The 12,801-nt window shown below is 39.7% G+C and overlaps 1 protein-coding gene across 1 annotated transcript in view; it reads left to right on the forward strand.

Annotated features, from left to right (window-relative positions):
• BARD1 (BRCA1 associated RING domain 1) overlaps positions 1-12,801 on the forward strand; it is a gene marked incomplete at both ends in the record, with an annotated part of 74,035 nt that overhangs the window by 21,849 nt on the left and 39,385 nt on the right. The window contains one exon of the mRNA XM_079709632.1: positions 7,265-8,226. Coding sequence (XP_079565758.1) covers positions 7,265-8,226 — 962 coding nt within the window. The remainder of the gene's footprint in view (positions 1-7,264; positions 8,227-12,801) is intronic.

A 12,801-nucleotide genomic window follows, 5' to 3' on the forward strand; every position in this document is an offset into this window, starting at 1 on the left:
TCTCAGGAGAAAAACATGATTCAAATAATGCCCTTTTTCCTTCTTTTTTAAAAAATAAGACAAATAAAACATATGTCAGTTGCCCTAGTTGGTTATAGGAGATTCAGTCTGTGTTAATTTGGAGAATGAGTATCAGCCAATATGAAATTATTTATTAGTCACTGTCAATCCTGTCAGGTGGTGCTGGTCATGGTCATGGTGTTTTTTCTAGTTTCCCTGCCTTTCTGGTGTTCTTTTTTATACCTGAAATGGCCTCTTTTTTTTTTTTTTTTTTTTTTTGCGGTACGCGGGCCTCTCACTGTTGTGGCCTCTCCCGTTGCGGAGCACAGGCTCCGGACGTGCAGGCTCAGCGGCCATGGCTCACGGGCCCAGCCGCTCAGCGGCATGTGGGATCTTCCCGGAGCGGGGCACGAACCCGTGTCCCCTGCCTCGGCAGGCGGACTCTCAACCACTGCGCCACCAGGGAAGCCCTGAAATGGCCTCTTGATAACCCAGTTTGTGTGGGGAGAAGAGCACTGGATTGGGAGTTAGGAGACTCCCTTCCTCTCCTTTTTGACTTTAATGCCTCATATTTAAAATGAGAGAATTGGACAGGTGATCCTCAAGATTTCTTCTAGCCCTTAAATTGAATTCTAACCTCCCTTGTATAAATACCTGTCAAGATTTAAGAGAGGATATCAGATAGTTTATTCATCAATTCATCAATGTTTTCTGAGCACGATTTATGTGCACACCTCTGTGCTGGGCTGACCTGGGTTTTACCTGCCTGTATGGGGCAAGAGAAGAGAATTTCAAGGGAATATTTTTTAAAGAAAAGTGAATGGGCTTAAAGGCAAAAACGAAGCAAGAGAACCTGAAGAGGGATCACTGCCAGAATCAGAAAGGGAAAACTACAGTTCATCACTGACTCCTTCTGGAGCATCTGTTAACAGGCAAGATCAGTAGGTCTGACAGTACATACAGAGATTACACTATATGTGTGTAGAGAAAGGCTCACTTCTCCTTTGTGTCTCCTCTACTCACACTACTGTGTTACGTACAGTACTGTTTCACTTATGACACCAGATGTGTGGGTTTTCCACACATCATGCCATTCTGTGACATCAGCTGGGTGTCTACAGTTTACTCAATTCTGACACTGTCCACCTGGAGATAGTGTCAGATCTTACAGGTTAAGAGTCCCACAGGACAGCCCCCCCACCCACCCTGCCTCCACTCCCCCCTACCACCTCCACTCCCCACTCTCCCCCCGCCTCCACTCCACCCCCCCCCCACCCCCTGCCTCCACTCCACCCCTCCCCGCCTAGGTGCCAGTCTCAAGTCCAGATTGTGCTTCTGAGCAACTGGCTATAGATTGGAAGCTCCCGTCAACTCCTCAGGTTTGAATAATTTGCTAGAGTGACTCACAGAATTCAGGAAAACATTTTACTTACCAGATTACTGGTTTATGATAAAAGGATATACCTCAGGAAAAGCCAGACAGAAGAGATGCATAGGGCTAGGTATGTTGAAGGGGTAAGGGGCTTCCATGCCCCCTCTGGGTGTGCCACTCTCCCAGCAGCTTCACACGTTCATCAACCTGGAAGCTCTCTAATCCTGTTTTGGGTTTTTTTTAATGGAGACTTCTTTACAGAGGTATGATAGATTAAATCATTGGCCATTGGTGATTGGCTCAACCTCAATCCCTCCTCTCTTCCTGGAGGTCAGGGGGTGGGACTGAAAGTTCTAACCCTATAATCCAGGTTGGTTCCCTTGGCAACAAGCCCCCATCATTAGGGGCTTTCCAAAATTCACCTCATTAACAAACTCAGGTGTGGTTGAAACAGGGCTTGTTATGAATAATAAAAGACACCCATTTCACCTTTTTCATTGGCGCTATTTTGGGAACTGAGAACACAACTAAATATAAGAAAAGATGCCCCTGTGGTTCATACAGGAAATTACCAGGGTTCTAGGAACTATGTTCCTGGGACAGTGGACAAAGACCAAATATATATTTCTTGTAAATCACATTATCACATACAGTGTGTACTTAGTGAAACTTTTGAATGTTTACTTAGTGAAAACATGAATTCAAATGCCAACTCTATCACCAATTAGGTATATAACTTCATGCAAGTTTTATTTTCTATTTGTTTAATTTACCTAAGAAATATAAGAGAACATTCTCTTAGCAACTGATTAAGCAATATAAAAGTGTGTAAGGTGTGCAAGTCCCCCCAACCAAAAAACACAAAATCTTTTTCAGAGGTACTGTTTTCATTGTTTAACCTTCCTAGTCTTTCTTTTATGAATTTATGAAAATATTTGGACATAAACACAATAGAATTTTTAAAATGTAAATAGGGTTATGCTACACTTAAAGTGTCTTGAGGATGTTTGCATGTTAATTGACATGTATCACAGCTACATAAGATTTTGTAATATAAATGCTCCATAGTTAACTGATTTCCAATTGATGAACAATAGTTAACTGATTTCCAGTGAGTGAACACTGACTTTTTTCCTAATTTGGGCTATTACAAATATGGCTGCAATTAACACACATCTATGTTTTCAGGCACATGTATGAATATTTTGTATATTTTGTAAGATAGGTTACTGGAGGTAACGTTGCTTTGTCAAAGAGCATGTGCATGTAAAATTTGCAAATCTTTTATCACATTGCCCCTGAAATTCCTCAGTGCAGTGCTGCATCTTTGATGATACTTGGCAAAGGGCCTATCATGGCTCCCTGCATGTACAGGGGGTTGTGATATAGGAAAGGAGCTCTGAGCTTTGGGGAACTGACTGTTTTTATAGTAAGCAGAAATAGGCGTGCTTTTTTTCCCCTGGGGAGACACTACTGCATCCCTCACGGTGGCTTGCTGCAAACACAGCCCTGAGAAATGGCCTAGGTAAAAAGCAGCCAGGGCCTTGCCTTCTTGGTACATCCTGCAAGAGTGTGTAGGGATGTTTAGAGCCCGAGCGGCCTGTCTCTTCCAGCATCAGTGTTTTTTCTCTAGGTGCCTTCAGTGGTGTAAGCCAGAAACATATGAATTGTTTTTGTCACCTTCTCCTTTATTCATTTCATCACCAAATCCTGTAAATCTTATCTCCTAAATATTTTTCAAATAATTCTACTTCTTTCTTTTTCTACTATCACCTCCCCAGGCTGTCATCTTCTACTTAGACTCCTGTTTCGGCCTCTTAATGATTATTCTTGCATCCACTCTTGCCTTCTTCCAACCTGTTCTCCCACACTCAAGCCAAGAGGGATCTTTTAAAAACACAGGTGTAGTCATGCCACCTGATTCATATAAAGCAATTTATTGACTTTGTATTGCTCTTAGCATAGGTATCGAAGTCTTTAACATTGCCAGCAAGAATCTGCATGGTCTGGCTATTGCTTTATAGTCTTCATCTTTAAACCACTTTATTCCTTGGTCTCTCTGCAAGGCAAGTATACTGGTTGTCTTTTAGTTACTGAAATATATCATATGCCCTCTTGCTACTGGGCTCTAAGCATTTTATCATCTCTCCCCTGCCTATTTGTTTAGTTAATTAGTAGCCTTTTAGGTTTTGTATTTTACCATTTCTACTGCTACAGTGCTTGTCAGAGCCACTGTGATCTTTCTAGCGGATGATAGCTATGTAATTGGTCACTGTGTCCATTCTTTTCTTCCAAAGTTCTTTCTCAATAGCAGCCAGAGTGGTCATTCTAAAGCATAAAACATTATTCTCCCTGAATTGAATCTGAATGAGATCCAGCTTGCTTTAGCTGGATTATATGATCCCATTAATTTCATTTATTTAGCAGGAGGTATTAATTGAACATCTACTATGTGTTAGACATTGAGTAGGCACTGGGGAATAGCAGGGTAGAGGTATAAACTTCTGCCTTCCTAGAGCTTATATTCTGATAGGATGAGACAGACAAGACACAAAAAGAGGTGTAAAATAAGTAGGAGGTGAGAATTTGTAAATTTAAATAGAGTGTCAGGGATGATCTCACAAAATGTGACATTTGAGCAATGACCTGTAGTTGGTGAGAGAGTGAGCCATGCAGATATTTGGGGAAGAGGTCTCCAGGCAAAGGGTCAGCAAATGTGAAGCCTTTGAGGCAGAAGCATACCTCTTGTGTTTGAGGAACAACAGGGAGGCCCAGTGGGTGGAATGGTGAGGAAGTAAAGAACAGGAGGTAAGATCAGGAAGGAAATGGAGGGTCTGGTTATTTCTGGCCTTTTAGACTAAAATCGTGGCTTTTATTAAGAGTCAGATGGACAGTCTTTGGTGGCTTTTAGTGACAGGATCTGACCAGTTACAAAAGGACCACTGACTGCTGTGTTGAGAATCGACTTAGAGCGGAGGAGACAAAGACATCGTCAGGGAGAGGACAAAGGAGGGTGGGGCAGTAATCTAGTGAGACAGTATGGTACCGTGGTGGTAAGAGTGGAGGTGCAGAAAGTAGTCAGAGTTTGGATGTATTTTTCAGGTAGATCTGGTAGAACTTGCAATTTGCATATGGGATGTGAGAGAGAGAACAGAGACAAGTTTGACTCTTAAGGGTTTTGTCCTAAGGCAGCCGGACTGATGGATGTGCCATTTAATGAGATGGGCAAATTGTAGGAGGAGCAGGTTTGGGAGGATGTGGACCAGGAGCCCAGTTCTGGTCATGCTTGGTGTGAGATACTTACTAGGAGTAGACGTGCAGGTAGAGTCGTTCAGTAGGCAGTTGAGTAGCGGAGCCTGGAGTCCAGGGGAGGGGTCTGGGCTGCACTTACACATTTGGAGTTGCCAGTGCATACACAAAGAACTGCGTGTATGTTATATATATATATGATTATTAAGGGAGAGACTGCAGATAAAGTCCTGATCCCTCCCACCTCAGAAGTGAGCGGAATGAGGAGTACCAGCAAAAAAACCCGAGACTGAGCTTTTTATAGAATGCTTCTGCTTACCTGCCTGATTTCATTTCCCTCCATTTTCTGCTCCTTCTCCAAGTTCCAGCCACAATAGCATGCTGTCCATTGAATATGCTAAACTTGTTCCCATCTTAGGACCTTGCCACTTACTCTGCCTTCTGCCTGGGAAACACTTGCCTAGATCCGTAAGTGGCTGCTTTCCTCTTGTCATTTAGGTCTCAACTTAAAAGTGAGCTCCTCAGAGAGGCCTTTCTTCATGACCTTAGCTGAAGCAGCCAGGTGTTTGTGCAAAAGAGTGCTCACTCACAAAATGTCACACCTTGTCTACTTAGGGACAATGATTATTTTCTTTTTTAAAATTCTAACGAATCTTTGTGTTTTAATTCCTGATTATAAATACGTATTTTTTTAAAAAAACTTTCTTATATAGTATATAATACATACATTGTAAGTGTATAACTTGATGAATTTTCACAAACTGAACTTACTCAGAAGAATAAACAGTACTCTAGAAGCCCCTCTCGTTGCCTGTTTCCAGTCACTGACTCCTTTCCCCATAGGGATGATCACTGTTCTGACTTAACACGCTAGATTAGTTACAGCCGTTTCTATGTACTCTTATATCTGGCTTCTTTTGCTCAAGAGTATGTTTGAGTGTATAGTTATAGTTCATTCATTCTCGTTAGTTTTTTGTTTATATAGCTCGAGGTTATATTAGATGGTACCTGAAGAGTTGTGACTATTACCTTTAATTCCCTAGATTCATTTTGTCTGAAGTTGAAATCAGGTAGTGTAGTCCTTTCAACTTTGTTCTTCTTCAGTGTTGTGTTGGCCATCCAGGTCTTTTGCTTTTCCACATTATAGTTACTTTGCTCTTCCATGTAAGTTTTAGGATTAGCTTGTCTATTATTTTTTTTAAAAACATCCTGGAATTTTCTTGGGATTATGTTACAGTCTATAAATCTGTCTGGGAGAATTAACATCTTAACAATAATGAGTATTCCAGTTCATGAATCACGGTATGTCTTTCCAATTGTATAGGATTTCTTTCATACATATTGTTAATTTTCAGCAAGCAGAGCTTGTACATATTTTGTTAGACTTGTACTTAAGTATTTTTTTGGTACTATTATAAACAGTACCAGATTTTAAAAAAATTTCAGTTTACATGTTCATTTTTAGAATACAGAAATACAGTTGCAGTTGAACTTGGTACCTTGACCTTGTATTCTATGACCTTGTTACAGTCACCTGTTTTATTAATTTTTTTAAAAAGATTCTCTGGGATATTCTATATAGCCAATCAAGTCAGCTGTGAATAGATACAGTTTTATATCTTCCTTTACAATCTGTGTGCCTTTTATTATCTTTTTCTTACCTTGATGTGCTATCCAGGACTTTCAGTATGACGTTGAATAGGGATGGTGAGAGCAGACATCTTCACCTTGTTCTTGATGACAGGAACAAGATAATAGGAACAAAACAGTAGTTCCAGTCTTTCTTCATTAAGGATGGTACTAGCGGTGTGTAGTTTTTCTTTTTTTTTTTTTGTTTTTTGCGGTACGTGGGCCTCTCACTGTTGTGGCCTCTCCCGTTGCGGAGCACAGGCTCCAGACGCACAGGCTCAGCGGCCATGGCTCACGAGCCTAGCTGCTCCGCGGCATGTGGGATCCTCCCGGACCGGGGCATGAACCCGCGTCCCCTGCATCGGCAGGTGGACTCTCAACCACTGCGCCACCAGGGAAGCCCTAGCGGTGTGTAGTTTTGTAGATGTCCTTTATCAGGTTGAAGAAGTTTCCTTTTATCCCTAATTCTGAAACTTTTTAAAAATAATGAATGGATGTTGGATTTTGCCAGATTTTTTTTTCTATATCTGTTGAGAAAAGTCACATGGTTTTCTTTTAGTTGGTTGATACAGTGAATTATATTGATTGATTTTCAAAAGTCTTTTTTTAAAATTAAGCATCAGTTAATAAGTCTTAATTTTTTTTGACTACTTTGAATCTCATACCTGCCTATCAGTCTGTTTATTTATTTAGTATAGCTTTTCTCCATGGCTCTTATCACTACCATACAGCAGCCTGTATTTTCTACTTATTTATTTGTATATTTTGTCTTTCCCATGTTTCGTTCCCTGCTGTATTTCCAGCCACTAGAACATTGTCTGAAATAAAGTAGGATTCTGTAAATATTTGTTGAATGAGGATATCTGCTTTCAAGGAGTTCAGAATCTAGGAGGGAAGGAAGAAATACACAAATAAAAGGTGATACACCTTAGGAGAACTATCAACAAAATTCTTTGGGAGCTCAAGATGGGAGAGATTGTCGTGTAACAGATTTCTTTTCCTTTTTCCTATCAGATTTGAAAGAAGAAACATCTAGGAAAAGTTTATTTAGTGATGCAGAATGTAAGAAGAATTCAATAAAAATGTGGTTTAGTCCTCGAAGTAAGAAGGTCAGGTATGTTGTGAGTAAAGTTTCAGTGCAAACTCAGCCTCCTGTGGTAAACAATGAAAATGCTCCACGGGCCTCCATGTACGAATTTGTCTCTGCAAGCCCTCCAGTGGATGTTTCTGAGAGGGCTAAGAAGACTTCCATAAAATCTGGAAAAAAGCAGAAAAAGAAAACTTGGGCTGAAATCAACCAAAAATGGAATTTAGAGGCAGAAAAAGAAGATGGTAAACTTGACTCCAAAGAGGAATTTAAGGAAAAGCTAGTATCCTGCTGTAGCCAACCATCTGTTATTGCTAGTCCGCAGATAAATAGTAAAATAGACTTACTAGCAAGTGGCTCCGTAACAGAATCTGAATGTTTTAGAAGCTTAACTGAAGTCTCTTTACCATTGGCTGAGCAAATAGAGTCTCCAGAAATTGAGAGCAGGAATGAAGTAGGGACTCCTGAGAAGACTCTCTGTGAAAACGATCTTACATCTAAGAAATCCTTGCCATCAGGTCATAATGGGACACGTGGGCATCGCAACAGACTTTCCAGTCCTGTTTCTAAGAGATGTAGAAGCAGCAGTCTGAGCACCAGTGGAAATTCTATTAAGCAAACAGTGCTCTCAAAAAACATGCCATTGCCTGGATGTTCTTCACCACCTTCAAAGAAACTTAAAGTTGGTGACACATTGAGGAGGAAAAGCAGTAATATATTAGATGAATCCATTAGCCTTTCACCAGGTATGCCCCCTTCTACACTGAATAGTCCAAGTTACAGACGAATGATGTGTAGTCCCTCAGCAATGAAGCTATCGCCCAGTAGTCTTATGGCTATGAAAAGAAATCATCGAGGAGAGACTTTGCTCCATATTGCTTCAATTAAGGTAGGATGTTCACTCGAAAATACAGCTTCAGAATGAGACCCAGTATAAAACAGTATCTTTGGAGTTTGTCGAAAATGATATAAGATTACTAGGCTAATTAACCTACCCAGATGTGATACTTCCTGTGAACCAGAGAAGCAAAAATTCATAGGGACTGTATCCCTACCTCAGAGCAGTGGCCCCTGGTCCTGAGGAGCGTGATCTTGCAGGAGAAAACCAATATTTCCGTATTTCAGCTTCAGCTTTGCCAAGTGCTTTCATTTTTGTCTATTCCATAATGGTTTTTTTCAGTTTTCACCATTTTGTTTACCCATTCTTCTCATGCTTTATGGATATAGACAGACAATTGCCAAGTTACTGCTGGCAACACATCTTTATTACCTAACTTCAGAGCTCAGGGGCAGTGTGAGAGGGGATGAGCTTCTGTATTGTTGACACTCCTAGTGGGTACTGCTGGGATCTGGGAGGTTGTGAGACGTGGTCTGTACATTTCTCCAGTGACCTGAAAATTTGATTGTTAGAAATGGCTCCTGTGGTTCACCACAAAGGGGCTTCTCTGGGGCCCACAGTCAGCCCATTCCTTTTACTAGACTATTCACTGAGTTACCTTTATTGCCTCTACACCTGGGATGAGGCAGTGTTCATTTTTTGGAACCTAGCTAGTTTGCTGAGCATGTGGTGTATGTACTTGTAGTGGTTAATCTTTGAAATTGACGCAAGTGCTGCACGTAGAGGGGAGCAGTTAGCATCATAGCTTTATAGACTTTGGTCTGTGAATTCATGCAAGTGTTATGAAAATACAATATGGGAGAGATTCGTACTAAATTAGCATAGCTTTTATGATCTTTCAGTAAATTTACTGGGAAACCCTTGGGTCCTTTGCATGGATAGGGAACTTTGGGAGGTCTGGAAAGAGCCCCTTGAGACCCTGAATGTGAAGCTGGTGAGCAACATAAAATGTCTGGGAAGAACATGGAGTAGGCATTGAGTCCAGGGATTCCTGTATTTTTCTGTGGAGAAAGGGAAAAGCACAAAAGTGAGTTTCTTCCATGATTTTTTTTTCTTCCTTTATCTTCCAATAAATGATGAATGTAGGATCTCTACGCCTGATGCCAGTAAGGGGAGAACCTGCAACATGACTACTTTCTAGGCATTTCATATCCTATGAACAACTTGAATTTTTGGAGTTGGCTCTGGTTACATTTTAGTCTGATTTTTGCAAAGCATGATTTTAAAAAGCTGACTATATTTTTTGTCCTCTTTGTTTTATTTATATCTATGTGTTTGTGTATTATATAATATATAAGGTATAATCTAACATTATAATGTTATTAATGCTTCATAGATATAAGTACCTAGCATAATAGTAAATATTTTTTGTTCATTTTTCTGGCTAATACATACATGTAGACTGCTTTAGTTTCTACATTTTGCTTACTGGGAATTATTTGCAGACCAGCAGTTAAGCATCTGCTTTCATTGGTAGAGAATTTTTCACTCAGTTGTAAGAATCGTTTATCTTTGTTAGTGAGGATCTCTAGGACCTAGAGTCTAGGCCATGGTTTGGCAAATCTTTCTTAAAGGGGCAATTAGAGTAAATATTTTTGGCTTTGTAGGAATATAATCTTAACTATTCAACTCTGTTTTAGTGCAAAAGTAGTCATAGATAATATGTAAACCAGTAAAACTTTACACATGAAATTAGGTGTCGGGCCTCCAGGCCATAGTTTATCTGTGCTTGGCGTAGGCTGTGGAAAAAAGCCCAGTGGAATCTTAAGACAGGAAAAATGGTGGCATGATGCCATCTTGGTGAATTTTCTCCATTCATATGTTCAAGATTGCTTCAATATAAGTTTTGTCAGATTGTCATTTTACTTAGCAATTGTCTTGCCAGAATTAGAATTACTCATTTTGATTCTCTTGAACTTATCAAATACTATACTGTCATTGATTGGCAGGTTCTGATATAGTACATTTAAGAAAAGTTAATTGATTTCTATTTTTTTTTAAAATGCCTATTTAACAATAATGTTCTCTTTTACAAATTTATTATAAGTTGAATGCATGTCCCCATCTCAGCTTGATTTTAATAATCAAACAAATACTTGAAGAAAAATCAAGGATTTATCAGCATATTTATCCTTTTATAAATAGTGTTCATTTCATTTTCTATCCTATTTTTTTGTTTGCAACCGAGAGTGAATAATCTGTGCATACTTGAAAACCAAATGCTGCAGTCCTGCTGTCTTGTTTATGCTTTGTATCCACCTACTTCAGAAAAGGATTTGAGGTGGCTCTAAAGTTAAAGCTACAGTTGGCCTTTGAACAAGGCAGGGGTCAGGAGGGTTGGCCTCCACATAGTCGAAATCTTCGTATAACTTTTGTCTCTTAAAAAAGTTAACTACTAATAGCCTACTGTTGACTGGAAGCATTATTGATAAAACAAAGTCGATTAACACATATTTTGTATATTATATGTATTATATACTGTATTCTTACAGTAAAGGAAGCTAGAGAAAAATGTTATTAAAATCATATGGAAGAGAAAATACATTTATGGTACTGTACTGCATTTAGATAGCATAAGTTTACGTCATCTGTTTATAAGATGAATCATCTGTCAGTACATGCATCAACGTTGTCTTATATGATACAAAACACTGTAGTTGGTATATGTATTACTAACACTAGACATCAAAAATGAAAAGATATTGTGAAGAAGAAATTCATATTTATTTACATGTATAATGATTCATGCATTGATAAGAAGCAGCAATATTATTGCTTTATGGTAGACTAGTGTAATTGATAGAGTTGTATCACTGTAGCCTAGCTATATACTATAAATGAATCATAAAATTTTATGGCCTAAGTATTACAGTCATATTCATATTACAGTATTGGAAACATCGTTACGTTTTTTTAAAAACCACTTACCTGTGATGATAGGCTAATGGGCAGTTTCTCCAATTACAAGAGAGAGGCATGCTGTACAGAGAGGCATCTTGTATGGTAATGTAATTCTTTGAGAGCAAAGTTATAAAACAGTAAGAAGACTAACACATTATTAATTTTATATTAAATCTCACCTTATGTCTATGTAAGGATAAACTATTATCTACATATATTTTATGCATTCATGACATACCTAACTTTTCTTAATTTTTTTGATAGTTCTGTGCTACCTGGATTGTCTGCAAGGTTTTTCAAATTGTCGCAAATCTTCCAAAAACTTTCCAATGTATTTATTGAAAAAAATGTGTGTATAAGCAGACCCGCACAGTTCAACTCTGTGTTGTTCAAGGGTCAGCTGTACTATAACATGGAACGAGGAGCAGGGAAAAGGAAAGAGTTCCTGCAGCTGAGTCATGAATACAGACCTGATGACTTTGCAGGTCGCCAGAACAAATGAGGTTTTTTGCTGTCAAAGACAGATTTTGTTGATGTTATTGTAGTTGTTATTTTCCCCTGAAACATCTTATAGACATGCAGTGTCCACATTTTCCATGGTTCCCCCAGATCCTAAGTGTGCACTGTTGCACTGTGCATGCCTGGTGGATGCGCTGAGGGTAGAGGACCCCACAGTAGTTTTACTCTTCTGTTGGGCTAGTTAGCTTGCCTTGCTACAGTGATGGCTTTATAGAATGATCTTTGAACTTGGTCACATCATTAATAAAATTCTTTAATATCTTGCCCCAGACCTACCTCTGGGCATCTTTGTTGGCCATAGCTATCACCCTAGTGGAAGCTACCTGTATTTTCTTGTCCTAACCACTTGAAGCAGTTTCCTATTGCTGTCATAACAAATTTCCACAAATGTGAGTTAAAACAAGGCAAATTTATTTTCTTACAGTTTTGTAGGCCAGAAGTCTGGTATGAGTCTCACCATACTAAAATCAGTTCGTTGGCTCTGCTACTTTCTGGAGACACTAGGAGAGAACCCGTTTCCTTGCTTACTTGGGTTGTTGGCAGGAACTGTGTACTTCCTTCTGGTTGTAGGACTGAGATCCTGTCTTCTTGCTGGCTTATAGCTGAGGCCCCTTCTCAGGTTCTGGAGACTGTCACATTCCTTGGTGTGTGGACCTCTTCCTCTGTATTCAGAGCTGGCAGCAGCAGGTGGAGTCCTGGTATTCCATCCGTCTGCCCTGGCCAGGAAGAGTTCACTGCTTTTAAGGACTCACATGGTTAGATGGGGGCCGCTCGGACAGTGCAGGATAATCTTCCCCACCTCCAGGTCTGTACACTTAATCACGTTGCAGAGTTCCTTTTGTTGTGTAAGGTAACGTAGTCACACGTCCCTGGGGATTAGAACGTGGACATTGTTGGTGGCAGTGTGGGTGTTCTCAGTTTTCATCCACATCACTGAACTACCTTCTCTGCTTTTCCTCTGTACTTGGTGCACTCAGTTCTTTGTATAACAGCCAAAGTCATCTGACCAAAGCCTTGTCTAACTTGTCTTTTCTGTGCTGCCCTACCTATAACTTCCCGTCTCACTTAAAATAAAATCCACAGTCCTCCTTATGGCCTCTACAGACCTCTGCTCAGACGCCACCGCTTCAGAGAGACTTTTCCGAA

The sequence above is a fragment of the Hyperoodon ampullatus genome (assembly GCF_949752795.1).
Source record: "Hyperoodon ampullatus genome assembly, chromosome: 8".
Taxonomy (NCBI): Eukaryota; Metazoa; Chordata; class Mammalia; order Artiodactyla; family Ziphiidae; genus Hyperoodon; species Hyperoodon ampullatus.